The sequence below is a fragment of the Lithobates pipiens genome, unplaced genomic scaffold (genome assembly GCF_037356315.1).
Source record: "Lithobates pipiens isolate NorthernLeopardFrog02 unplaced genomic scaffold, aLitPip1_a1.2 Scaffold_18, whole genome shotgun sequence".
NCBI classification, from domain to species: domain Eukaryota; kingdom Metazoa; phylum Chordata; class Amphibia; order Anura; family Ranidae; genus Lithobates; species Lithobates pipiens.
Genome location: NW_027507758.1, coordinates 10471423 through 10496821, shown reverse-complemented (window position 1 = coordinate 10496821; position 25399 = coordinate 10471423). Strand labels below are relative to the sequence as shown.

At 44.8% G+C, this 25399-nt stretch overlaps 1 protein-coding gene across 2 annotated transcripts in view; it reads right to left on the bottom strand.

Moving 5' to 3' along the window:
- Positions 1–270: 270 nt before the first annotated feature.
- The window catches only part of MOCS1 (molybdenum cofactor synthesis 1), a gene marked incomplete at its 5' end in the record, with an annotated part of 27656 nt that continues 2527 nt past the window's right edge, over positions 271–25399 (bottom strand). The window contains 8 exon segments of one of the 2 annotated variants that reach the window (XM_077485378.1): positions 271–4113; positions 10328–10375; positions 13727–13847; positions 15885–15995; positions 17494–17606; positions 20050–20161; positions 20804–20865; positions 21861–22025. In XM_077485378.1, the coding sequence (XP_077341504.1) occupies positions 3320–4113; positions 10328–10375; positions 13727–13847; positions 15885–15995; positions 17494–17606; positions 20050–20161; positions 20804–20865; positions 21861–22025 (1526 nt within the window). 2 annotated transcript variants of the gene reach the window in all.

Below are 25399 nucleotides of genomic sequence, written 5' to 3'. Positions count from 1 at the left end.
ATCGTTGCTGGCCATGTACTGCCCTAAATGTAATTACCACTAGGTGCACAGACCAGCTTCAGCAGCCTCTCGGGATTTGGTAGGCTTCTGGCAATGAGGCTCCATGTGACACCCATGCCCACCGCCCGCAGCTAGACTCCCAATGTGCATGGCGTCCAACCGTTTTGGAAAGCAAAGATCAGCACTGCAGGTGCTGGGACAGGTACGGTATTGACCCATCTCATTACAGACCAGGGTTAAACTAAGAGTCGCTTTAACCTGACAGGTGGAAAAGTGAGAAAATTCAATTTTATTAATTAGAGATACAACAGGTCCTCTTCACTGTGTACAGAAGAGAGGTTGGCAATCTCAGAACCCCACACAAAAATAGATGATATAAAGGGACTAAAGACAATATATGTAGTAATGTATGAACCAATAACCTAAAAAAGGTCACTCAAAAGTGGACACCCCTTTTTAAAAGCTGCGTCCCACCAAAAGTGATATCTCAGTAACGGCTTACGGTGGCCCAAGTCACTATCTGGCTTATGATATAATTTCATCTTCCGCTGCAAGATCTTTCTACAAAAGTCCCTGTCATGTCTACCTCAAGTTATTCCAAATCAACCTGTTGCATTTTCGATAGTATAAACCGGGGGAGGGGAGATGGGGCGTCAAACATCTGCCCTTCAGTTGTTTCAGAACTGAAAATTCCATGAGGCATTGCAAGACTCAGAGCATCACTTCCAGAAGAAGAGGCATTATGTGACTTGTAATTCCACAACAGCTGGAGGGCTGGCGTTTGCCCACCTCCGGTATAAATTTATCAGGGAGGGTGGGAACTCCTCATAATTGACAATGGGTGTGCAGACCCATAAATGAAGTGCAGGGATGGAGAGAACCACCCTCATAATGGACAGGTGTACAGAGATGTGGGAACTCTTATAAGTGGCACAGTAGGTGTAACAAATGAAAACTTGGCACAAGAATGGCAAGGATCCCTCATGGCCACAGGAGGGATGGTGGGATATACTGGACATAGGTGGTGTACAGAGCCAGGAACTCGGTACAGGGATATGGGGGGGGGGGGGGGGGGGGGAGAACCCCTCAAAATAGGCAGACCCAGGAACTTAGCACAGGAATCTCAATAGAAATACATCATAGAGCCAAAGGTATGTGGACACTTCTTCAGAGAAGGGTAGTGTTCATACTACATCAGACATCGTAGGCAATTGTACTCTTCCAACCTTGTAACAGTTTGATGAAGGGGCAGGCCCTAAAGCTGTGTAAGGGGCCCAAACATTTCTGATGGCTACCCTGACTGTGCACATTTACAAAGCTCCATAAAGACATGGTTTGACCAGTTTGGTGTGGAAGAACTTTAATGCCCTGCACAGAGCCCTCCCCTCACCCCTACTACACACCCTTGGGATGGATTGGAACACCAATGGCGAGTCAGGTCTTCTCCCCAACATCAGTACCTGACCTCAACCCTACCATCCCAAAAGGCGTTTAGATTGGAACACCAATGGCGAGTCAGGTCTTCATCCCAAAGGTGTTTAGAAGCAGTTAGGTATTGATGTTGGGGAAGAAGATCTGGCTTGCCCTTTGGGTTCAGTAGGGATGAGGTGAATTATTGGAAAACCAATCATGAGCCAGGTCTTCACCTTCAACATCAGTACCTGACCTCACACATGGTATAAATTCCCACAGACACCCTTTGCATCTTGTAGAAAGCCTTCACTGAAGAGTGGAGGATATTATAGCCACAAAGAGGGGAACTCCATATTAATGGCTATTAGGCTTGTGCAATTCGTTTTGTAATGAATCGAAATTCGGCCGAATTTTGCATCTTTCGGATGCATCCAAATAAAAAAAATAACGAATTACAACGAATACGAAAGAAATATAACGAATGAATTCGACATGATTCAGTAATTCTTTAAAGATCTAATGAAACAAAAGGTCAGCTCAAAGTAAATCTTATAGTCAAATCAGCTAATTCATTTTTTGCTGGAGGTTGGATTACTGGCAAAGTACATTCCTGAGAACTGAGTTAGAAGGGTGTTGTATTGTATTTGAGCCGAAGTACTAAATGATTTCAACATGATTCGACATTATTTCAACCCTATTCGAAAATATTTTGTGACCCGACTTTAGGGCCATGTATCTCGGGGTCACTTGGTGCTAGAAACTCCAAATTTTGATATGTTGTAGTGCTAGTACTATTGTGTTTGCATACCACATTTAGAGTTTCTAGCTCCAAGTGACCCGGAGATACATGGCCCCCAAATTCGGGTCACAAAATGTCAAGCACTTTTCTGCAGCAGAGAATTACATTTTGCGACCTGATTTTGGGGCCACATATCTCGGGGTCACTTATAGCTAGAAACCCCAAATTTGGTATGCAAACACAATAGCAATATAACATATCCAAATTTGGAGTTTCTAGCACCAAGTGACTTTGAGATACATGGCCCTAAATTCGGATCACAAAATATTTTCGAATAGGGTTGAAATAATGTCGAATCATGTTGAAATCATTTCGACTCCGGTAGAAATATTTTCGAAAGTGGCCGATTTTTCGAATTCGGTAGAAAACTAAACGAAATCTGAAAACGAATTTAAGGAAGTTAACGAATATAACTAAACGAAATTAACGAATTAAAACGAAATGAAACTAAACAAATTTTTTCCTTTTGCACATGTCTAATGGCCATGGGGGGAGGGGGGATCAACTCCATATTGATGGCCATGGTTTTGGAATAGGAGCTCCAACAAGCCCATATAGGTGCAATGGTCCGGTGTCCACAACCCTTTGGCCATATAGTGTATAAGAAACTATCAGGTCCACCAAATCCTGAAATATCAGTTCTGGCTGGAGTGACCTTTAAAAGAATAACACGTCACATAATTCCAAAGCAATATAAACATGTTATCCAGTGGGCATTAAGCATGTACATAGCACCAATGACAACATGTAACACATTATTATGACCACATTTTAAGATCAGCATAGCAGTGACTGGATCTGTAGAAAGCCTCAGGCAGATAAAAATTAAAAAGAGCAGATTCTCCAACTTCTCCAGTTGCAAAATATTTCCCCACAGAGTTTCCAACTCCACCACCTCCCAAAGGCAGCAGTGAAGGCTGTAGCTCTTGTCTGGCGCATCATTATTATGATGAATGCACAAGGAGGCATGAGACCCCTTTGTTGGCTGCCTTGGTGATGGGTGGAGCCGTAAACTCTGGCGAAGAGATCTCAGCAGTGAAGCCTTCAAGAGATGCAAGAAGCCCTAGGCTACAGATGTCCATTTTGAATATTGACGGGTCACGCCCTTTAACTCAATGGTTTTTGTGGACGGTGGAAGTCTCCTCTCTGCCCTCCGGTTTTGCTCTCCAGCTTCACTTCTCCAATGACGATGTCATGAGTGACGGCTTTGCACATGTCATAGATGGTTAAAGCAGCCACACTGGCCGCGGTCAGTGCTTCCATCTCCACACCCGTTTTACCGTAAGTGCTACACTCGGCGCTGATCGTCACGGCAAACCGAGCGTCATCCAGTTTGAAGGAAATGTTGACCTGGCTTAAGGGGATGTTGTGGCAAAGGGGGATGAGCTGACTGGTCAGTTTTGCACCCTGAACGCCGGCAATGTGCGCCACGGTGAGGACGTCGCCCTTCTTGAGTTGGTTGGCCTGGACCATGTGGAAGAGCTTTGGCCCCAGGCGGACAACAGCTGTAGCAACTGCCGTGCGCCTCGTGTCTAATTTGGCCCCGACGTCCACCATGAAAACCTTCCCCTCTCGGTCAACGTGCGTCAAGTGTTCAGAGGTTTCCCGCGAAGAGGGATTGTGCGTATCGGATTGGCGGTCAGTGGTCGTTTCAGAGGAAGACTCCTGTTTATTAAGGCACGTTGGGTCAGGATTCAAGTTTTTCGGGTCGCTGCAGAAACCCCGCAGTGGAAGCACCAGGATTTTCAGTCTAGTCTCTATAAAATCAGGTAGTGGTAGGTAGAAGCGTCCATTACTTCGCAACAGTATAGTGTGCGTGTTTGATCCAGTTTTAGAAAAGAGTCTTTTAATTTGCTTGTTTAAAGGTCCCTGCGTCGTTTTCTGCGGAAGCTTCCCATTATCTGCAAGAAACACGGTCAAATCAGCTACATATCCATCAAATCCCATGTGGATCAATAGGGGGCAGAACAACTTTATCAATTGCATCAACGTGAATGGGAAAAAAAAAATGGCTACCCTCACGTGACTTAAAGCCTAGGCAAAAGATCACACGCTATCTGCCTATCAACTAGCCTTGTGGATGTTTCACATATAGTTGTGCTCATAAGTTTGCATACCCTGGCAGAATTTAATTTCTTGGCCATTTTTCAGAGAATACAAATAACACAACAACTTTTCTTTCACTCATGGTTAGTGTTTGGCTGAAGACATTTATTATTAATCAAATGTGTTTACTCTTTTTAAATCATAATGGCAACAGAAACTACCCAAATGACCCTGATCAAAAGTTTACATACCCCAGTTCTTAATACCGTGTATTACCCCCTTTAACATCAATGACAGCTTGAAGTCTTTTGTAGTATTTGTGGATGAGGCTCTTTATCTTCTCAGATGGTAAAGCTGCCCGTTCCTCTTGGCAAAAAGTCCTCCAGTTCCTGTAAATTCTTGGGCTGTCTTGGATGAACGGCACGTTTTGAGATCTCCCCAGAGTGGCTCAATGATATTGAGGTCAGGAGACTGAGATGGCCACTCCAGAACCTTCACATTATTCTACTGTAGCCAATGGCAGGTGGACTTGGCCTTGTGTTTTGGATCATTGTCATGTTGGAATGTCCAAGTACATCCATGCGCAGCTTCCCGGCTGATGAATGAAATGTTCCTGCAGTATTTTTTGATAACACACTGCATTCATCTCGCCATCAATTTTGATCAAGTTTCCTGTGACTTTGTAGCTCACACATCCCCCAAAGCATCAGCGATCCACCTCCGTGTTTCACAGTAGGGATGGTGGACCTTTCATTATAGGCCTTGTTGACTCCTCTCCAAATGAATGGTTTATGGTTGTGGCCACAAAGCTCAATTTTACTTTCATCACTCCAAATGATTTTGTGCCGGAAGGTTTGAGGTTTGTCTCTGTGCTGTTTGGCGTATTGTAAGCCGGATACTTTGTGGCATTTGGCCAATAATGGCTTTCTTCTGGCGACTCGACCATGCAGCCCATCTTTCTTCAAGTGCCCCCTTATTGTGCATCTTGAAACAGCCACACCACATGTTTTTCAGAGAGTCCTGTATTTCACCTGAAGTTATTTGTGGGTTTCTCTTTTGCGTCCCGAACAATTTTCCTGGCAGTTGTGGCTGAAATTTTAGTTGGTCTACCTGACCATGGTTTGGTTTCAACAGAACTGCTCATTTTCCACTTGTTGATTAGAGTTTGAACACTGCCGATTGGCATTCTCAATTCCTTAGATATCTTTTTATATCCCTTTCCTGTTTTATACAGTCCAACTACCTTTTCCTGCAGATCCTTTGACAATTCTTTTGCTTTCCCCCATGACTCAGAATCCAGAAACGTCAGTGCAGCACTGGATGAAAGATGCAAGGGTCTGTCAGGAGTCCAAAAACGCATTTTATACACACATACACCAATTACAAGCAAACCGATCACAGGCGAGGATGGTTGCCTTTAGTAGCCATTCAAACCCCTTTGTGTGAACTTGTGTGCAATGTTATCAGGTCAAAATCACTGGGGTATGTAAACTTTTGATCAGGGTCATTTGGGGAGTTTCTGTTGACATTATGATTTAAAAAGAGTAAACACAGTTGATTGATAATAAATGGCTTCAACCAAACACTAACCATGAGTGAGAGAAAAGTATTTGTGTTTATCATTCATATTCTCTGAAAAATGGCAAAGAAGTCATACATTCTGCCGGGGTATGTAAACTTATGAGCATAACTGGAAATGGAGACCATCATCACAATAATGGGTAGGCCGCCTCTTAATGGTAGTTGATTGGTCCCCTTGGCTTCCATGCCTGCAGAGACACTGACCGAGACGATGTAGAAATGAAAAGGTTCACCTTTTCACGGGAGGAAAAAAAAAGTTACCCAACTTCAAATATCCCGTCTACCCCTCCACATGGTGGCCGCGATTCCACTGATCTTGCACCACAATATACGGCCCCGGAGTGAGTATCCATCATAATGGAGACGCCTTCTTCTGAGACGCCATGCCGGAAGAAGACGCTTTATGGGTGCTCAACCAGTGGCCCTTCAGCTGCTGCAGAACTACAAGTCCCATGAGGCTTTGCAAGGCTGACAGGCACAAGCATGACTCCCAAAGGCGGAGGCATGATGGGACTTGTAGTTCTGCAACAGTTGGAGGTCTGCAGGTTGAGCACCCATGCAAGTCAGAGAGGCACCTCTCATTGTTCATCATGGGCACATGGCCACGCAGACCACGGCTTCCCTTCAGGGGAACGCAGTTCTGGCACCTGCAGCACTGAATGAGGTGCTGGAGGGTCTACTGGTGCCAAATGTTGGGGGGACCTACTGTCACTGGGAGGGATCATTTGTTGCTGGGGAGGTCTATTTTTGCTTGGAGGGATCTACTCTTGAGAGAGGTCTATTTTTGCTGGCTGCTGAGAGATCTACGGTATTGTTACTGGAGTTTGTTGTTGCTGGTGGGGGATCTCATGTTGCTAAGAGGTATTTCTGGTTGAGGGAAGGGTCTGTTGATGTTGACTGCTGGGAGATCTACTGTATGGTTATATTGGGGGTCTATTGTTGCCAGGGAGATCCATTGTTGTTGAGGGGATCTATTGTTGCTGGTGCAGATCTTATGTTGTTTAGGGGTTAATTGTTGCTGGGAGGGATTTTGTGTTGAGCGAAGAGTCTGTTGATGTTGGCTACTGGGAGATCTACAGTACTGTTATATTGAGGGTCTATTTTTTCTTGGGGGGGGGGGGATCTTGTTGATAGTAAAATCGCCTTGAGGCGATTCAGTTCGCATTTGTAGCGCTATACAAATCATTCATTCATTAATAAATCCTTCCCAGTGGCAATTGACCCCCTATCAACAAGATCCCCACCAACAATAGATTACCCCCAGCAAAAATAGACCCCCGATATAACAGTACTGTAGATCTCCCAGTAGCCAAGATCAACAGACTCTTCCCTCAACACAAAATCCCTCCCAGCAACCATTAACCCCTAAACAACATAAGATCTGCACCAGCAACAATAGATCCCCTCAACAATGGATCTCCCTGGCAACAATAGACCCCCCAATATAACCATACAGTAGATCTCCCAGCAGCAAACATCGGCAGACCCTTCCCTTAATAGGTGGTCAATTGTTGCTAGGGAAGATTTACTATTGAGGGAAGGATCTGCTGCTGGGAGAGCTACTGTATGGTTATATTGGGGGTCTATTGTTGCCAGGGGGCGATCCATTGTTGGTGGGAATCTTTTGTTGACCGGGGGGGGGGGGGGGGTCAATGGTTGCTGGGAAGGATTTACTATTAAGGGAAGGGTCAGTTGATGTTGGCTGCTGGGAGATCTACTGCATTGCTATATTGGGGGTCTATTGTTGCCAGTGGGGATCAATTGGTGCTGGGAGGGATCTACTATTGAGGGAAGGGTCTGTTGATGTTGGCTGCTGGGAGACCTACTGTATTGTCATACTGAAGGTCTATTGTTGCCGGGGGGGGGGGGGGGATCCATTGTTGTTGCTGGGGGTCAATTGTTGCTGGGGGTCATTGTTGCTGGGAGGGATTTACTATTGTTGGGGGGGATTTATTGTTGCTGGCTGCACAAGATCGCGTTCGGAAGTGGGTAGGGGGCCGAGACAAAGGGTGACTCTGGGGGGGGGGTTTAGTACAGCAACTGTTCTCAAAAGGGAAAAAAAAAAAAAAGCCCTGGCACTGACCAATGAGATCATTTTGATGGATGCTCACTCCACGTACTCCATGTACAGTCCAATACACAGACAGCATGGGAGAATCACAGCAGCATTGAGATCCAGAGGGGCAGCCAGGATATTTGAAATTGGTTTACCCTTTTTCCGAAAAAAGGCAAACTTCCCTCTTAAAGCTAAATTCCAAGAATTCCGCAGCTTTGCAAATAGTGCAGGCACACTATGAGTCAAGTCCAATTAGGTGCATGTCACCTCCAGGACTCCTCCCTATTACTTATATGGGACAGGATTATTGCACTCCTGGGAGGACACACTGTGGCTGTGAGAGAGGAGAGAAAAACCACACAGAGCAGCTATGCCCGCCCCCCTACACTCCTCTGCTGCCCATTCACAGAAGCCTTTTTATTTTGTGAATGAGTTCATATAATACAAGGGCTTCTGTGAATAGACAGAAGGAGGGGGTGTGGGCGGGGCGGGCTGAAGGAGGGGCGGGGCATGGTAGGCATAACAGTTCCAGTGACTCTGTGCTCTTGAAGGAACAGACCACAGTGAGCAACAGTTATCTTTCTGGAGCACAATCGTCAGATGTGAATAATAGAGAGGCATCTCGTTAGACCTGATTAAAGGGTTTGACGAGGTGCACAAAATCGTGAACATTGTGTTGGGAAAAATTAAAAAAATTACTGGAAAAAGTTTTTTTTTTTTTAAATAAAATATTAAATTAAATTCCTATCAGTTTCCTAAAATAAAAATAAAACAAAAGAATGTAAAATACATTCCGATAAACTACAATATATAATGAGCTGAACGGAGACATCCCTCAAATGAAAAAAACATTCTAGGAGAAAAAAAAAAAAAAAACGCCGGTGGACTCAAGTGGTTAAATACAACTAAAAAATGCAATCTTTTTTTTCCCTCTAGTTTTGGATTGAGTGGAGAGGGATTAGAACCCCTGTCCCGTTTTTTTTTTTTTTTTTAATTGCTGTCTGTGCCCCGCTTTGGGGAGATTCACCCCTCTCTATGTGTCCCGGTGACGGCCGTCACTGAAAGTGAAAAGAAATCCTAGAATTTTTAGGTAGTCGCCAGAACAGGAATAGGAGGGAAAATCTTCCAATGGGGACACAAGTTCTGGTGATTCCCTCACTTTAGAGGGATTGTTTCCTCAGTTCCTGGTTTGTTTCCCTAATGGGAGAAAGGAAAAGAAAAACCCTGACAAGGGTTATAACATAACCTTCTCATTTCTCTATTCAAAAGGGAAAAGATAAAAAAAATAAATAAAGAAAAAGGTTTTGCCATTCTATATTCCATGTGCATTGCCGAAAAACTTGTTTGTTTTCATTCGCGTCATTCATTATGATCACAATTCCTAAATTAGAAAATCTGAATACAAGAAAGAAAATCCAAAAATTCTAAATAACTAACTAATAAACTATTCAATTATTGGTATTGGAATTTCCTTTCAAATTTGGCTGTTAGTGAACGTAACAAATACGAATTTATTGGAAATATCGAATGACGCGCCTAAACAAATGGAACGTAACAAATGCATAATAATAATAAAAACTTATTATTATTTATTATTAATTCAATCCATTGCATTTGTTTAGATGCAGCATTCGTTATTTCAGATAATTCGTAACTTTGGAATAAATCCGCATTTGTTACGTTCACCAACTGCCAAATTTGAAAGGAAATTCCAATGCCAATAATTTAATAGTCATTTAGAATTTTCGGGATTTAATTCTTATTTTAGAATTTTAGATTCTTTTGAATATTCAGATTTTTGTATTTTAGAATTTCTGAATGCCGCATCTAAACGAATAGAATGGAAAAAAATTAATAATAAATAACAATAAAAAGATTATTATTGTTATTTATTATTATGAATGTGTTGCATTCCATTCGTTTAGATACGACATTCGTTATTTCAGGTAATTCATAACTTTGGATACATTTGATTTCTTTACGTTCATCAACAGCCAAATTCGAAAAAGGAAATTCCAATACCTATAATTGAAATAGTTATTTCAGATTCTCAAATTTCCGAATTTTTGAATATTCCGAAAAAAATTTGTTAAAATGGGTTTTTGTTAATTCGGCCGTTTTCCAAAATTTGTCGAAATTCGCTAAACGAATTTGGAACGTAACGAATTGCACAGGTCTAAAAATTCTAGAGCAAAGCTAATCTCTCTTTATCATTCAGGGAACAACTTGCACCTTCTCAATGAATGCAAAGCGTTTTCTGATTGGATGAGGAAGAGGTAAGGAGGTGACATCACACTTTCAACCTCATCCAGAGAACACTTTACATTAACTGCATTAACTGAAAAAGTGACCTCTCTGAGCGATCGAATCACACACAAAAAAAAAAAAAAAGGTGACCCTCCCACCCCATACGTACAGGCCGTGTCACCCACCAATCAGGATCATCGGACGGTTCTTCATCTGCGATATGTTGAACATACCTGCGTGTAAATAAACACAATGTCAGTGCACACATGAAAGGACCCGGATCCATCACATATCAAATGTTTTCATACCGGGCTTCACATATCCACTTCCGCTAAAAGTCTTTTTTAGTTTTTTATTTTTAAACATTTTTGCTTACATGTAACAATCAGTATTTTGTTTTGTCATAGAGAATTAGAACCCGCAAATATTATAATATATATATATATATATATATATATATATATATATATATATATATATATATATATATATAAAAATAAAAATAAAAAGATTATTTTAATAATATATATAGCGCGTTGAAATCATGGGCGGCTTCCCAAAACATGGCTCCAGAAGCGATTTGCAAGGCGGTCTCTTGGTGTTCAATTAACATGTTCATGGCGCACTACTGCGTAGAACCGGCCTTTTTGTCTTATGTTAATTTTGGTTTACATATCCTGTCTGTTGACGGTACTAATTCAACCTTTTCTTTTGTCCAGCGGAGTGTGTATGGCTAGTTATTTCCCCACACGTAGGTTACCATGGAGTCTGTCAGGGAAACTGAAAATTTCCCATCAAATCTTACCGTAATTTTCCTTTCCTGATGGACTCCATGGAAGCAGGAGTTCCCTCCCAGTGGCTGGAGTAGGCTAAAATTATGGAACACGGCCTCTGGCCCGGAACAAAGATTTATGGGAGTGGGGTCCTATGAGGTATGAGGGGGCGGGATTAACCCACACGTAGGCTGCCACGGAGTCCACCAGGAAAGGAAAATTACGGTGTGGGAGCGGGACTTGGGGGAGGAGATTGATCTGAGTGATTGGCGGAAGTGGTCTCCTCGTACATATAAGGGTATCATGAACACAGCCCTGGTGGAGGGAGGATAGAAGGTACTTTATAGGTGGTGACTTGACCGCCTCTCCAAAATGTACCGGGGAGCTTCCTCTCTGTTTTCGGGAATGTGGTCAAACTGGTACGATATTTCACGCATGGTGGACCTGTGCCAAGGTTCGCTGGTTTTGGATTAGAGTTCCTTCCCTGATCTATTCTGTGACCATGGTGAATATAGTTAAAAATCCTAAGGTGGCTCTTCTTAACGAACCTGTTGATATTCCCAAACACGTTCAGACTTTAATCTATTTTACCGTATATACTCGAGTATAAGCCGAGATTTTCAGCCTCTTTTTTGAGGCTGAAAGTGCCCCCCTCGGCTTATACTCGAGTCATCGCTGTCTGCCCGCTCGATCAGCGTGTCGAGCAGACAGACAGCGGCCATTCTATTCAAAAGCCGCGCCTCCGGCTCCGCCTTCGCCTGTGATAGGCGGAACACTGAATTTCCCAGCAGCCTGTGTTCCGCCTATCACGGACATCGTATCATCCTCGTACTACGGACGAGGATGATACGACGTCTGTGATAGGCGGAACACAGGCTGCTGGGAAATTCAGTGTTCCGCCTATCACAGGCGAAGGCGGCGGCGCAGCTTTTGAATTTTACAATGGCCGCCGACGAAGAGGGCACGGGACGGAGGCAAGGCACGGCACGGCACGGGACGGGACGGGACGGGACGGGGGCAAGGCAAGGCACGACACGGGACGGATGCAAGGCAAGGCACGGCACGGGACGGAGGCAAGGAGGCAAGGCACGGGACGGAGGCTCGGGACAAAGGTAGGCTGGACACACACACACACACACACACACACACACACACACACACGGATGGATGGAGACACACACAGGGATGGATGGATGGATGGATGGAGACACACACACACAGGGATGGATGGATGGATGGATGGAGACACACACACACAGGGATGGATGGATGGATGGATGGAGACACACACACACAGGGATGGATGGATGGATGGATGGAGACACACACACACAGGGATGGATGGATGGATGGATGGAGACACACACACACAGGGATGGATGGATGGATGGACACACACACACACAGGGATGGATGGACGGACACACAGGGATGGACGGACACACAGGGATGGACAGACACACAGGGATGGACGGACACACACACAGGGATGGACAGGCATGTCTCACCCTCGGCTTATACACGAGTCAATAAGTTTGCCAGTTTTTTTGGGGGTAAATTGGGGGCCTCGGCTTATATTCGGGTCGGCCTATACTCGAGTATATACGGTATGTTTCTCGCTGCGAAAATCACTATTGCGACCGCTTGGAAGAAACCGGTGGTAGATTTAGCTCTTCTGAAAAATAAACTGACATGGATCATGCTCAACGAAAAGCTGGTCAGCCACCCCATGTGACTGGCAGCCATCTTGGTTCAGGCAGAACCTATTTAAGGCACTGGGTCCCAGTGCGTATTTTCACGTGTGGGTAGCGTAGGGACAGGTCACCCGTCTGACAGAGATAGTGATTGGCAGCAGGAAGAGGTATGGATAGGGACAACCCCATCCCTCATGGAAACCTCCCCAATTGGGCACGGACCGGCCAGGCCACATTCCACCCCTCAAGACAGACGGCACTCTAAGAGTCCTGCTCCACTACACGTCGCTGTGCATCCTGTGTCATCCCACTTGTTGAGAGATATTTAAAGTCAACCGTAATAAAAATTCTGTTTCTGCAATTGGATTTTGTGTGTTTACTGCCGCCACATCATGCTGCCCCTCCCCCCAGCCTAGCTTTAAGGAAGGGGGTGCGCCCCCGAAATGTGTCAGCTCGACACCCCTATGATGTAATTGGCTTTTACCAGTTGCTACTTTGTGAGTATTCATTTGTTGCAGTTTTTATCGCTAATAAATGTTTTTAGTAATGCACTAGGAGCATGCGCCTTCTCGTCTATTTGTTTATGTAGCCCCTCCCCACATGCTGATGTCATCCTTACGGTGTATGAGTAGAGGGTACCATGGTGATGCCCACTCAGAGATCAGGTCCATGGCACCCTGTACTCACACAGGGGTTGATTTGCTAAAACGGGAGAGTGCAAAATCTGGTGCAGCTGTGCATGGGAGCCAATCAGCTTCTAACTTCAACTTGTTCAATTAAACTTTGACAAAAAAAAAAAACATGGAAGCCAATTGGTTTTCTATGCACCAGATTTTGCACTCTCCTACTTTTAGTAAATCATCCCCAATGTGTCCTCCTGTTCTGTGCTGAGTAATGCTGGGTGTCATTCAACACTGAAGACACCTAGTGGTGGAGAAGAGGTACTGCAGTTAGCAGCGCTGGAGAGGAGGTGGGAATTGCAGCCTGAGCAGCTTTTCAAACCTGCTGCACCCTTTTGCAAAAAACAAAACAAAAAAAACTGAGTTGGCTCTTTCAAGTGGGTGCAAAGAGTTCACATCATAAAAACACAAGGCCAGCAGAGAACCCGGACACTTACCTGCGTGCTGTTTCTTTTTCCTGCCCACTGCAGCTCCGATGGTCTGAATAAGCTCCTCCTCGCTGGACTCCGACCGCAGCAAATCCCTGAGAGACACTTCAGCATTCCCAAATAGACAGACCTGGGAGAGGACACCAGAGTGGGGGGCACAGGTCACTATACAGAACACGATGCACATGGGAATAGATTGCCTATTGGTAACGTAACTGGCCAGATTTCCAGTATGGTAGGTATAGATAAGGGGGAATGGGGCCCACAAAAGGTTCTGGACTCCCCAAATGAGAGAAATGTTATGTGAACTTTTAAAGTGGTCTTCTGGATACTTTACCAGGTCAGTAAAGGGATCTGTGCTGTTGGGTTGGGTTGGAGGGTTGGATTGGGTTGGGTTGGAGGGTTGGATGGGGTTGGGTTGGAGGGTTGGATGGGGTTGGGTTGGAGGGTTGGATGGGGTTGGGTTGGAGGGTTGGAGGGTTGGATGGGGTTGGGTTGGAGGGTTGGAGGGTTGGGTTGGGTTGGGTTGGGTTGAAGGGTTGGATGGGGTTGGGGATTCACAATGAGATCTTGATGGTTGGAATTGGGCTGCCCATAAAGCACCTCAAATGCTGCTACTAGGAAAACCAAGTGTCCTCCACCCATCACAGATCTCCAGAGCCCCAGCCTCGAGAGGGCTGCAAAGCATGCCTACAAAACTAGAAAGAGGTTCATGGGGCTGGACTGCAGAATCAGAGGTTTAAGCCGGGTTCCCTGCTGAAAGCTGAATGTAAACCAAAGAATAAATTGCCAGTGTGGGGGTCCCCTCCAAAACTTAAGGGGAATCCCATGCCAAAATAAATAAAATAAATGGGACATGCTGGATCGATTATGTCCTGGGGGGGGTAAGTGTCACCCAGTGATGTCACCGGGTCGCCTCACCCCTTATTTAAGTACTGTGTCAGGTATAGAGCTCTTTTTTTTTTTTTTCAGGGTGGCGGCATTCCTCGTGATTGACGCTGGATTTACTTTGGGGGGAAAAAAAACATTTTTCTTTTATTTTTAATAAACAAAAACAATTTCCCCCAAAGTAAATCCAGTGTCAATCACGAGGAATGCCACCACCCTGGAAAAAAAACTAAGGAATTGTCAAAACTGTCTTTTTTAAATTGATTTTTTACACTTTTTTGGTGAATGAGTACAATCAGCACAATACAATACCCTATACCCATTCACATAGGTGGGGGGTTCTAGGGGGCCCCTCTTGTTAAAGGGGGCTTCCAGATTCCGATAAGCCCCTCCACCCGCAGACCCCCACAACCACCGGCCAGGGTTGTGGGGAAGAGGCCCTTGTCCCCATCAACATGGGGACAAGCAGCCTCCCAATGTTGAGAGTGGGGGGGGGGGCAGAGACAGGGGTACATTAGGTTCAGGGGCCTTCAGTGGGCAGAGCTGGGGCAGATACAGGGGAACACCCATTTGGTTCAGATGCCAGCTGTGGGTGAAGCTGGGTTGAGAAGGGAACACCCATTTGGTTCATGGGCCTGTAGTGCAAGAGCTGGGCAGAAACGGGAACACCCATTTGGATCAGAGGCCAGCTGTGGGTGAAGCTGGGCAGGGACAGGGAACACCCATTTGATTCAGGGACCAGTTGCGGGCAGAGACAGAGAACACCCATTTGATTCAGGGACCAGTTGCGGGCAGAGACAGAGAACACTCATTTGGTTCAGGAACCAGCTGTGGGTTAAGCTGGGCAGACACAGGTTAACACCCATTTGGTTCAGGGACCAGCTGTGGGTGAAGTTGGTCAGAGACAGGGGAACACCCATTTGGTTCAAAGGCTAGCTGTGGGCAGAACTGGGTAGAGACAAGAAATATCCATTTGGTCCAGGCTTAGCTGATGAAATCACACTACAAGTGCTGTAGGTGTTGAAGAGACCATCACCCAACTCACAAAACATAGGTGGGGATGACCGGTCTTCTCCACCAGAGAATCCTACTAGCTGAAAGCAAACTTTTGAAGGATAGCTGTACATTGGGAGTGAAGGTCTACTAAGAGGGCCATTCAATGCTTCAATTTAAAACCTGAATAGGGCCCATAGAATGTACGTGAGCTGGACAGGACTTGGCAATGGGATGACTTCTGTTCTGACCATACAAGACCAGGAGTATCGTATCTTCTCTGTACCTTCAGGTTTCCATCTGCTGTGATCCTCAGCCGGTTACAGGAGCCACAGAAATGTTCAGACATGGATGTGATGAAGCCAATCTGCCCCTGGAAATTGGGCACCCGATAGAGCTAGTAAGGGAAGAAGATGGCTACAATGAAATGAATGTCAGATAGATATACTTCCATTTTATCAACTCCTCCTCCCATATGGACTTGCCCCACCAGACCAAGCACACTTCATACAGAATAAAAGAAAAATCATTTCTAATCCAGCACCACAATACCCTTCTCCATCTAAAATACATCAGAGCCAGCAAACATTGGTGGCACAAGTCACTCTGACATCCAGGGGACATGGGATTAGCCATAGGTGCCACCAAGATCCAGCATGGCAGCTTCTGGCAACTGAAAAATTCAGGCGGAGAAGGATCAGACCTGGTCATGGAATTACAGGAGAAAATATAAAATTCAGAAATAAAAATGTAAATTTATGTATCTGTGAAAATTAGGGATGGGCCGAATACCCCTCCCCCGGTTCGGTTTGCACCAAAACATGCGAACAGGTAATAAATGTGTGCGAACATGTGGACCCTATTAAAGTCTATGGGACACTAACATGAAAAATGAAAAAAGTGCTAATTATATGCAAGTTATTGCCATAAAAAAAAAAGTGTTTGGGGACCCGGGTCCTGCCCCTGGGGACATGTATCAATGCAAAAAAAAAAAAATTTCCCAGGAGCAGCAATTTTAAGAATGCTTAAAAAGTGAAAACAATAAAAATGAAATATTCCTTTAAAGCGGAGGTTCACCCAAAAATTGAACCTCCGCTTTTCCGGTGTCACATTTGGCACCTTTCAGGGGGGAAGGGGGTGCAGATATCTGTCTAAGACAGGTATTTGCACCCACTTCCAGGCATAGACTCCCACGGGAGTCTATGCCTCTTCCTGTCCCGCTGCGCTGTCTGCTGGGACATACACAGGTCCCAAAGACAGCGCGGACCATTCCCATTGCGCCACGCGGCTCGTGCATGCGCAGTAGCGAACCGGGAAGTGAAGCCGCAACGCTTCACTTCCTGATTCCCTCACCGAGAATGGCGCCGGCAGCAGCCGAGAGCCGAGCGATTGCTTGACCTCGGCTGCCAACATCGCTGGACTCCAGGAAAGGTAAGTGCCCATTTATTAAAAAAGTCAGCAGCTGCAGTATTTGTAGCTGCTGACTTTAAAATGCTGGACTCCCTCTTTAAATATCATGCCTGGGAGTCCCCTTAGTCTGCTTATGATGTGTATTACAGTGCCGCAGCACAATGACATTACTAAAGGAAAAAAGTGTCATTTAAAATTGCTCGCAGTTGTAATGCATTGCCGACTCTCGGCAATATAGATAAAAATCCCCCCCCCCAGTCTATACCAGGCCCTTCGGGTCTGGTATGGATTTTAAGAGGAACTCCACACCAAAATAAAAAATTGGTGTGGGGTCCCCCCAAAATCCATACCAGACCCTTATCCGAGCATTCAGCCTGGAGGACAGGATGGGGAGGGGGGGTGGCAAGCGAGCAATTCCAATTCGCAAAATAGTGTGAACCCAGCCTCAAACAGAACATCTGCAATACCCAACCAATATTCTATACCTTGGAAGTGCTGGACGTTTCGGTGGGCAGTTTTTCCAGTTCCGGCCACCTCTGCCGGATGCTGTCCAACATTTCCTGGTAGCTCATCATCTTCTTAAAGTTCCACTTGTTGCCTGTCGAAAAAAGGAGACCATTATTAATGAAGAAACTTCCACAACGCACAGTAAGGAATTACAGCTTGTAGTAGTTGGTCACATTCAAGTAGACCTCAGTAATTTTGAAGCTGTTGCTCATCGTGAGGATTCCTCGGTTCTAATGAGTGCTGGGAACATATTCTGGTGTCTGGACTCATTGGGGTAACTTGGTTGCCCTAATCCAGATACCATTGAATGTGTCAAGGCAGATGGTAACTGTCCACCTTTTGGACCAGGGAGGAAAAAATGGTTCACAATGAGATGTAAATGAGGCCAACTATGCCAAACTGGAACAACTATCCCTGGCCCAGTCTGTGTCCCATGCCACCATCTTGGTCCTCTTCAGCCAGCTGCCTCTTCTGGGTTCAGGCAGCCTGGTCCCCCACCGGACCGTTCTGTGAATGGACTCCCTTTTGGATAGGGGAGGAAAACCGGTTCACAATGAGGTGTAAAAAGCTGCCAAGCTGGACAACCCTCCTTGCCCAATGGGTCCAGCATTGGCCAATCTGTGCCTGTGTCCCATGCCACCATCTCGGTCCTCTTCAGCTGGCTGCCTCTTCTGGGCTCAAAGAGAAGGCTGCCCTCCCCCCTCGGCTATTTTATGGAATAGACTCCTGCAGCCTCCTGCGATATGAGATGGGGGATTCTGTTGTAGAATCTCATATTAGCCAATGTATTTCATATTATTCATATTGATTTGCATATATTTTATTGTTAATAATATTATTATTATTATTATTATTATATGGTAGTGATCTTATCAATATTATTATTCGATAGTAAAGCAATAGTTATTACATTTCATTAACGTACACTATGTTATTCTAAAATATAGAGAACGTCTTCATTTTTAAATGTTGAACTTTAGATGACCTCTCTGCTTCTTTCTGATATTTTTTTATAAGATAGTTTACTGGGTGAAAGTTCATTAGAACACATTCAAGTTATATAGAATTGTGTAGAGTTTTGAAATGCATATAAATCACAGAGATAGGATAGTTAATTTTTAGTTACTAATTAGAAGAAGAGAGAACTTTTGACAGAAGTGAAATATAGCCGATAAGATAAGCACCGTCAAAGATAAGAAAAACAGGTGGTTAAAATAATTAGGTGGAATACGGGAAAGTAATGTACAGAACATTAAATTAAGTTGAACAGGGTCAAACAAAGGTCTGCTTGAGCCCTCATTAAAACTGTTAAAATACATTGAATAAGGAAGTATATATGTATATATATGTATGTTAATAATTAGACAATATTGAATAATTGGCTTTGCGTATATATATATATATATATATATATATATATATATATATATATATATACACACACACACACACACACACACACACACATACATACATACACATATTGTAGGTGATACAGTACTTCAGTACTTTTACATATAGGATTATGCAGCGACACATATCACATCTGGTGGGGTTATTGAAAGTTCATTCTCTCAAAGTCGTAAATCTGTAATTCTTGAACTTAGCTAAATCTTATAAAGATAAGGAGGGTTGGATTTAACACAGCTGGGTGCCAGATTGTTTCTACACAGGTGTCTTTAATTGGACAAAGCAGTTATAAGTCATTTTAATGAACATATAGGAATTCTGGGAGTAATTAAGTTTATCTGGTTGTAGAACAGGTGTCAGATTTATGGTTGGTTACATTGACATAGATCTTAGCGACCAATCACATGTAGGAGAGATGATTATGATAAGACTCGTAAAAAGGGTATATAAATGCAAGCTCTACAATTGTTAGTCAGACAAGTCAGATAGGAGCTCTCAAGGCTGAACTCTGTGTATGCTGCCCTATTGCAAGGGTTATAGAGGTCAGAACCAATGGGCAAATATCTGTCCGAAACTTGTCTCCTCGTACGAGTCAGAGAAGACTTCTTAACTTGTTCTAGAGTGTGGTCTCAGGTGTCGAGCTGGAACCCAGAACTCTGAGGGGACCGGACCACTGGTCGATCGACTGGTCCCTATCAGGTGACGGGTTCCCAAGAATTGGCAGAAAATACCCATTCTGGTTCAAGGTGAGAACAATTGAACCAGAATTGTTTCAATTTGGTTAGGGAATAAGAATACCTATATCTAATATGCTTGCATTGTAAGAAACAGTATAGATTAGACCTGTATCTTGTAATACTTTGAACATAAACCTGTATGTTATCAGCTGTTAATAAACCTGCATTGCTTAAGTTCTGCCTGGTTTCGATACTTTACAACTCTACTTCAATTCCCAGGGGGCCTAAGCCTGAATGATGGTGGGTGGGGCTGCCAGAAAAATAAAAATAAAAAACACACACACACCCCCAATGTTATCCACCGGTGTTCGGTAAGATTCATGGAGAAAACAGCTGACTCAGCTGGCGGTTACGGTGGCACAGACAGTTCGGCTCAGGGTGACTTACCATCAAAGGGCATGTATTCTATGAAGCGCACCTCCAGTGGCTGCTTCTCTGTCAACGCTACAAAATCCAGCAGCTCGTCCTCATTCAGGCCGCGCATCACCACACAGTTCACCTGGAGGATCGGACAGAAAGGGGAGAGACAGTCCATCAATCAGTCCCAAAAAAAAAAAAACTCTGTGTCTGGCCCTGATACATATATTAAATCCTACGGCCTGGTGAGGTCATTCATTGGCACTTATGTAAGGATGTGTGAGTGCAGCCCAGACCAAGAGTACTGTGAGCCAAGGACTGTGCTTGACCGGCTGTTATCTGGCTTTTACGTCTGGATTTTGACAGCTCCAAAACTGGAAGCGCTCATAGCCGAGCACAATTCCAGGTTCACTGGTTTCACAGCAGATTGGGGACATCATTTACTGGTCCCGTGGCAACTCAGAGGAGTAGGAGAGTCCTGGAACCACAGAGGGTGTCACGTTTGCAGTACCATAAATCTTAGTTTACATGTGGAGCCGAGGCGGGGACAAGTTAGTAAAACCAAGTGATTGAACTGCGCTTTAACTGTCCCCCAACCACTTACCTAAACGCCAACATACTGCTGCTCACGGCAATACACAAGACACGGCAAAACTACTTAAACAGCATGCCGCTTTCGGTTGGTGGCGCCGTCACAAAACACAACTAATACAGTTTTATGGGGCCGCCCTGCAACTGACTGTGGCGTAGTAGCCTGATTATCATTAACCCAGGTGTCCCTCACCTTAACAGGGTTGTATCCCAGCTCCACCGCACGGCTGATCCCCTCCATGACTTTATGGAACCCTGCAGGGAGGAGAAGACAGAATGTTAGGTAGTTGGTTATAAAAGGAGACAAATCACAAATTTATTCACTAGAGAGCGATGACATCACTGAGAATGCAGCCTATCCAGTCACTAGAGAGCGGTGACATCACTGAGAATGCAGCCTATCCAATCACTAGAGAGCGGTGACATCACTGAGAATGCAGCCTATCCAATCACTAGAGAGCGGTGACATCACTGAGAATGCAGCCTATCCAATCACTAGAGAGCGGTGACATCACTGAGAATGCAGCCTATCTATTCACTAGAGACCAGTGACCTCACTGAAATTGCAGCCTATCCATTCACTAGAGAGCGGTGACATCACTGAGAATGCAGCCTATCCAATCACTAGAGAGCGGTGACATCACTGAGAATGCAGCCTATCCAATCACTAGAGAGCGGTGACATCACTGAGAATGCAGCCTATCCAATCACTAGAGAGCGGTGACATCACTGAGAATGCAGCCTATCTATTCACTAGAGACCAGTGACCTCACTGAAATTGCAGCCTATCCATTCACTAGAGACCGATGACATCACCGAGAATGCAGCCTATCCAGTCACTAGAGACCGGTGACATCACAGAGAATGCAGCCTATCCATTCACTAGAAACCGGTGACATCACTAAAAATGCAGCCTATCCAATCTCTAGAGAGCAGTGACCTCACTGAGAATGTAGCCTATCCATTCACTAGAGACTGATGACATCACTGAGAATGCAGCCATATAGAAAAGAAAAGGGGAATTGAAGCAAACAGTAACTATATCTCAATTTGACTTGAGCTCAACCTTTTGAAGTCCCTATACAGCAAAGCTCAGATGGAATGAGGGAGAAGCAGCACAAGGAGCCAAATACAGTATATGTGCTGCAGTACTAATATGCCGATAAGGAACAAACTCATAGGAGAGAGCAGAGTGACGTAGAGCGTGCCCCCCCCTCCCCCGCCTTCCAAGGAAGATCAGAGGTACCCACCTTTCCTCCTCACAATGAACTCGAACTTGGCCGGCACCAAGGTGTCCAGACTGATGTTCACCACGTCCAGTCCCGCGTCCTTCAGCCGGGGCAGCTGTCGGGCCAGGTTAATCCCGTTTGTGGTAATGGCGATGCTTTTCAGGCCTTCCAGTTTCCGGAGCTGGGCTGCAGGAAGACACAAATACAACAAAATAAAATGTACCGACTTATTTTCCTTTTATATATTTATACCAATGACACCTAAACTGTATTGTAAAGATGAATATCTACTTTGAGTGTGCCAAGTGCAATATTACCTTGTATACAGTGAGGGAAAAATGTATTTGATCGACTGCGGATTTTGTACGTTCGCCCCACTGACAAAGAAACGATCCGTCTATAATTTTATTGGTCGGTTTATTTTAAGAGCAAGAGAGACAGAACAACAAAAATATCCAGAAAAAAAGCATTTAAAAAAAGTTATAAATTGATTTGCATTTTAATGAGTGAAAGAATTATTTGATCCCCTATCAATCAGCAAAATTTCTGGCTCCCAGGTGTCTTCTATACAGGTAAGAAGCTGAGATGAGGAGCACTCTCTTAAAGGGAGTGCTCCTAATCTCAGCTTGTTACCTGTCCACAGAAGCAATCAATTAGATTCCAATCTCTCCACCATGGCCAAGACCAAAGAGCTGTCCAAGGATGTCGGGGACAAGATTGTGGAGCTACACAAGGCTGGAATGGGCTACAAGACCATCGCCAAGCAGTTTGCTGAGAGGCGACAACAGTTGGTGTGATTATTAACAAATGGAAGAAACACAAAATAACTATCAATCTCCCTCGGTCTGGGGCTCCATGGAAGATCTCACCTGGTGGAGTTTCAGTGATGAGGAGAACGGTGAGGAATCCGCCCAGAACTACACAGGAGGATCTTGTCAATGATCTCAGCTGGGACCATAGTCACCAAGAAAACAATTGGTAACACACTAAACTGTGAGGGACTGAAATCCTGCAGCGCCCACAAGGTCCCCCTGCTGAAGAAATCACATGTACAGGGCCGTCTGAAGTCTGCTAATGAACATCTGAATGATTCCGAGGCGAACTGGGTGAAAGTGTTGTGGTCAGATGAGACCAAAATCAAGCTCTTTGGCATCAACTCAACTTGCCGTGTTTGGAGGAGGAGGAATGCTGCCTATGACCCCAAGAAAACCATCTCCACCATCAAACATGGAGGGGGAAACATTACGCTTTGGGGGTGTTTTTCTGCTAAGGGGACAGGACAACTTCACTGCATCTAAGGGACGATGGACGGGGCCCATGTACCATCAGATCTTGGGTGAGAACCTCCTTCCCTCAGCCAGGGCATTGACAATGGGCTGTGGATGGGTATTCCAGCATGACAATGACCCAAAACACACGGCCAAGGCAACAAAGGATTGGCTCAAGAAGACGCAGAACAGTTTTTTTTTTTGCTAGAAAATTACTTAGAACCCCCAAACATTTTATATTGTTTTTTTTCCAACACCCTAGAGAATAAAATGGCGGTCATTGAAATACTTTTTTTACACCGTATTTGCGCAGCGGTCTTACAAGCGCACTTTTTTTGGAAAAAATTCACTTTTTTGAATAAAAAAATAAGACAACAGTAAAATTAGCCCAATTATTTTTTATATTGTGAAAGATAATGGTACGCCGAGTTAATTGATACCCAACATGTCACGCTTCAAAATTGCATCCGCTCGTGGAATGGCGTCAAACTTTTAGCCTCAAAAATATCCATAAGCGACATTTAAAAAAATTCGACAGGTTGCATTTTTTGCGTGACAGAGGAGGTGTAGGGCTAGAATTATTGCTCTCGCTCTACCGATCGCGGTGATATCTCACATGTGTGGTTTGACCACCGTTTTCATATGCGGGCGCTACTCACGTATGCGCTCGCTTCTGTGCACAAGCTCGTCGTGACGGGGTGTTTTTAAAAACCTTTTTTTTTTTTTTTTTTTTTTACACGGTTTAAAAAAAAAAAAAATGTATCACTTTTATTCCTATTACAAGGAATGTAAACATCCCTTGTAATAGAAAAAAGCATGACAGGTCCTCTTAAATATGAGATCTGGGGGGGTCAAAAAGTCCTCAGATCTAATATTTGGACTAAAATGCAAAAAAAAAAAAAAATAAATAAAAAAAAAAGACATTTAAAAAAAATATACCTTTAAGAGGTATGGGCGGAAGTGACGTTTTGACGTTGCTTCCGCCCTCCTATGGTATAGAGACGAGTGGGGGGGCCATCTTAGCCTCACTCATCTCCATACCCAGCTAGCGAAAGGACCCGATCGCCTCCGCCGCTACCGACGGCTCCGGTAAGCGGCGGAAGGTGCGGGAGGGCAGTGGCACCTCTCCCGCCGTCGATAGCGGTGATCTCGCGGCGAATCCGCCGGGGAGACCACCGTTATCGTACAGCCGACCGGCGCCTGAAGAGATGGATATCTCGGTTGTGGCAGCAGCTGCCGCCGTTACCGAGATATCCCTCTTCAAAAAATAGGACGCACATCGTCGTGCGCTGGTCGGCAAGTGGTTAAGGTCCTGGAGTGGCCTAGCCAGTCTCCAGACCTTAATCCCATAGAAAATATGTGGAGGGAGCTGAAGGTCAGGTCAACCTCAAAACCTTAATGACTTCGAGAGGATCTGCAAAGAGGAGCGGGACAAAATCCCTCCTGAGATGTGTGAAAACCTGGTGGACGACTACAAGAAACGTCTGACCTCTGTGATCGCCAACAAGGGTTTTGCCACCAAGTACTAAGTCATGTTTTGCGAAAGGGGTCAAATACTTATTTCACTCATTAAAATGCAAATTAATTTATAGCTCTTTTGAAATGCGTTTTTTTCTGGATATTTTTGTCGTTATTCTGTCTCTCACTGTTATAATAAACCGACCATTAAAATTATAGACGGATCGTTTCTTTGTCAGTGGGGCAAACGTACAAAATCAGCAGGGGGGTCACATACTTTTTTCCCCCTCACTGTAAGTAGCAGTGACATCACTGTGTTGAATGTGGCCTATGCAGAGAGCTGATTGCAGCTGAACCCCCCAGCTGGCGGTCCTTCGAGAGATGGCAGCTGCCGGCCTTGGCTATAGAGAGAGGAGGGAACGCCGACACTGCTGCAGACTTTACCCAACCACAAGAGGACTGCAGATGCGAGAAGAGGAGAGGAGCAGTGGCGGCCCATCCATTATGGGCGCCGCCCCCTCATCCTTGCGTCCGGCCCCCTGATCTACATGTGGGGTGCCGGAAGCATGGATTCCAATCGGGGGTCTTTTTTTTTTTTTTTTTAACCAGAGGCTCTAATAGGCTTAAAAAAAAAAAAAAAAAAAGGGTGGGCTCGGAGTGCAGAGCACTGCACCCGAAGCCCACCCAGTTGTGACAATAGCGAATATTCATTCGCTATTGTCACAACTGGGTGGGCTTCGCTATTGTCACACTGATTCTCCTCCCAGCCAATCCGGAAGCGGGTCCTGAAACCTGTCACCTGATTCTATGAAAGGAGATCCAATCGGATTGGCC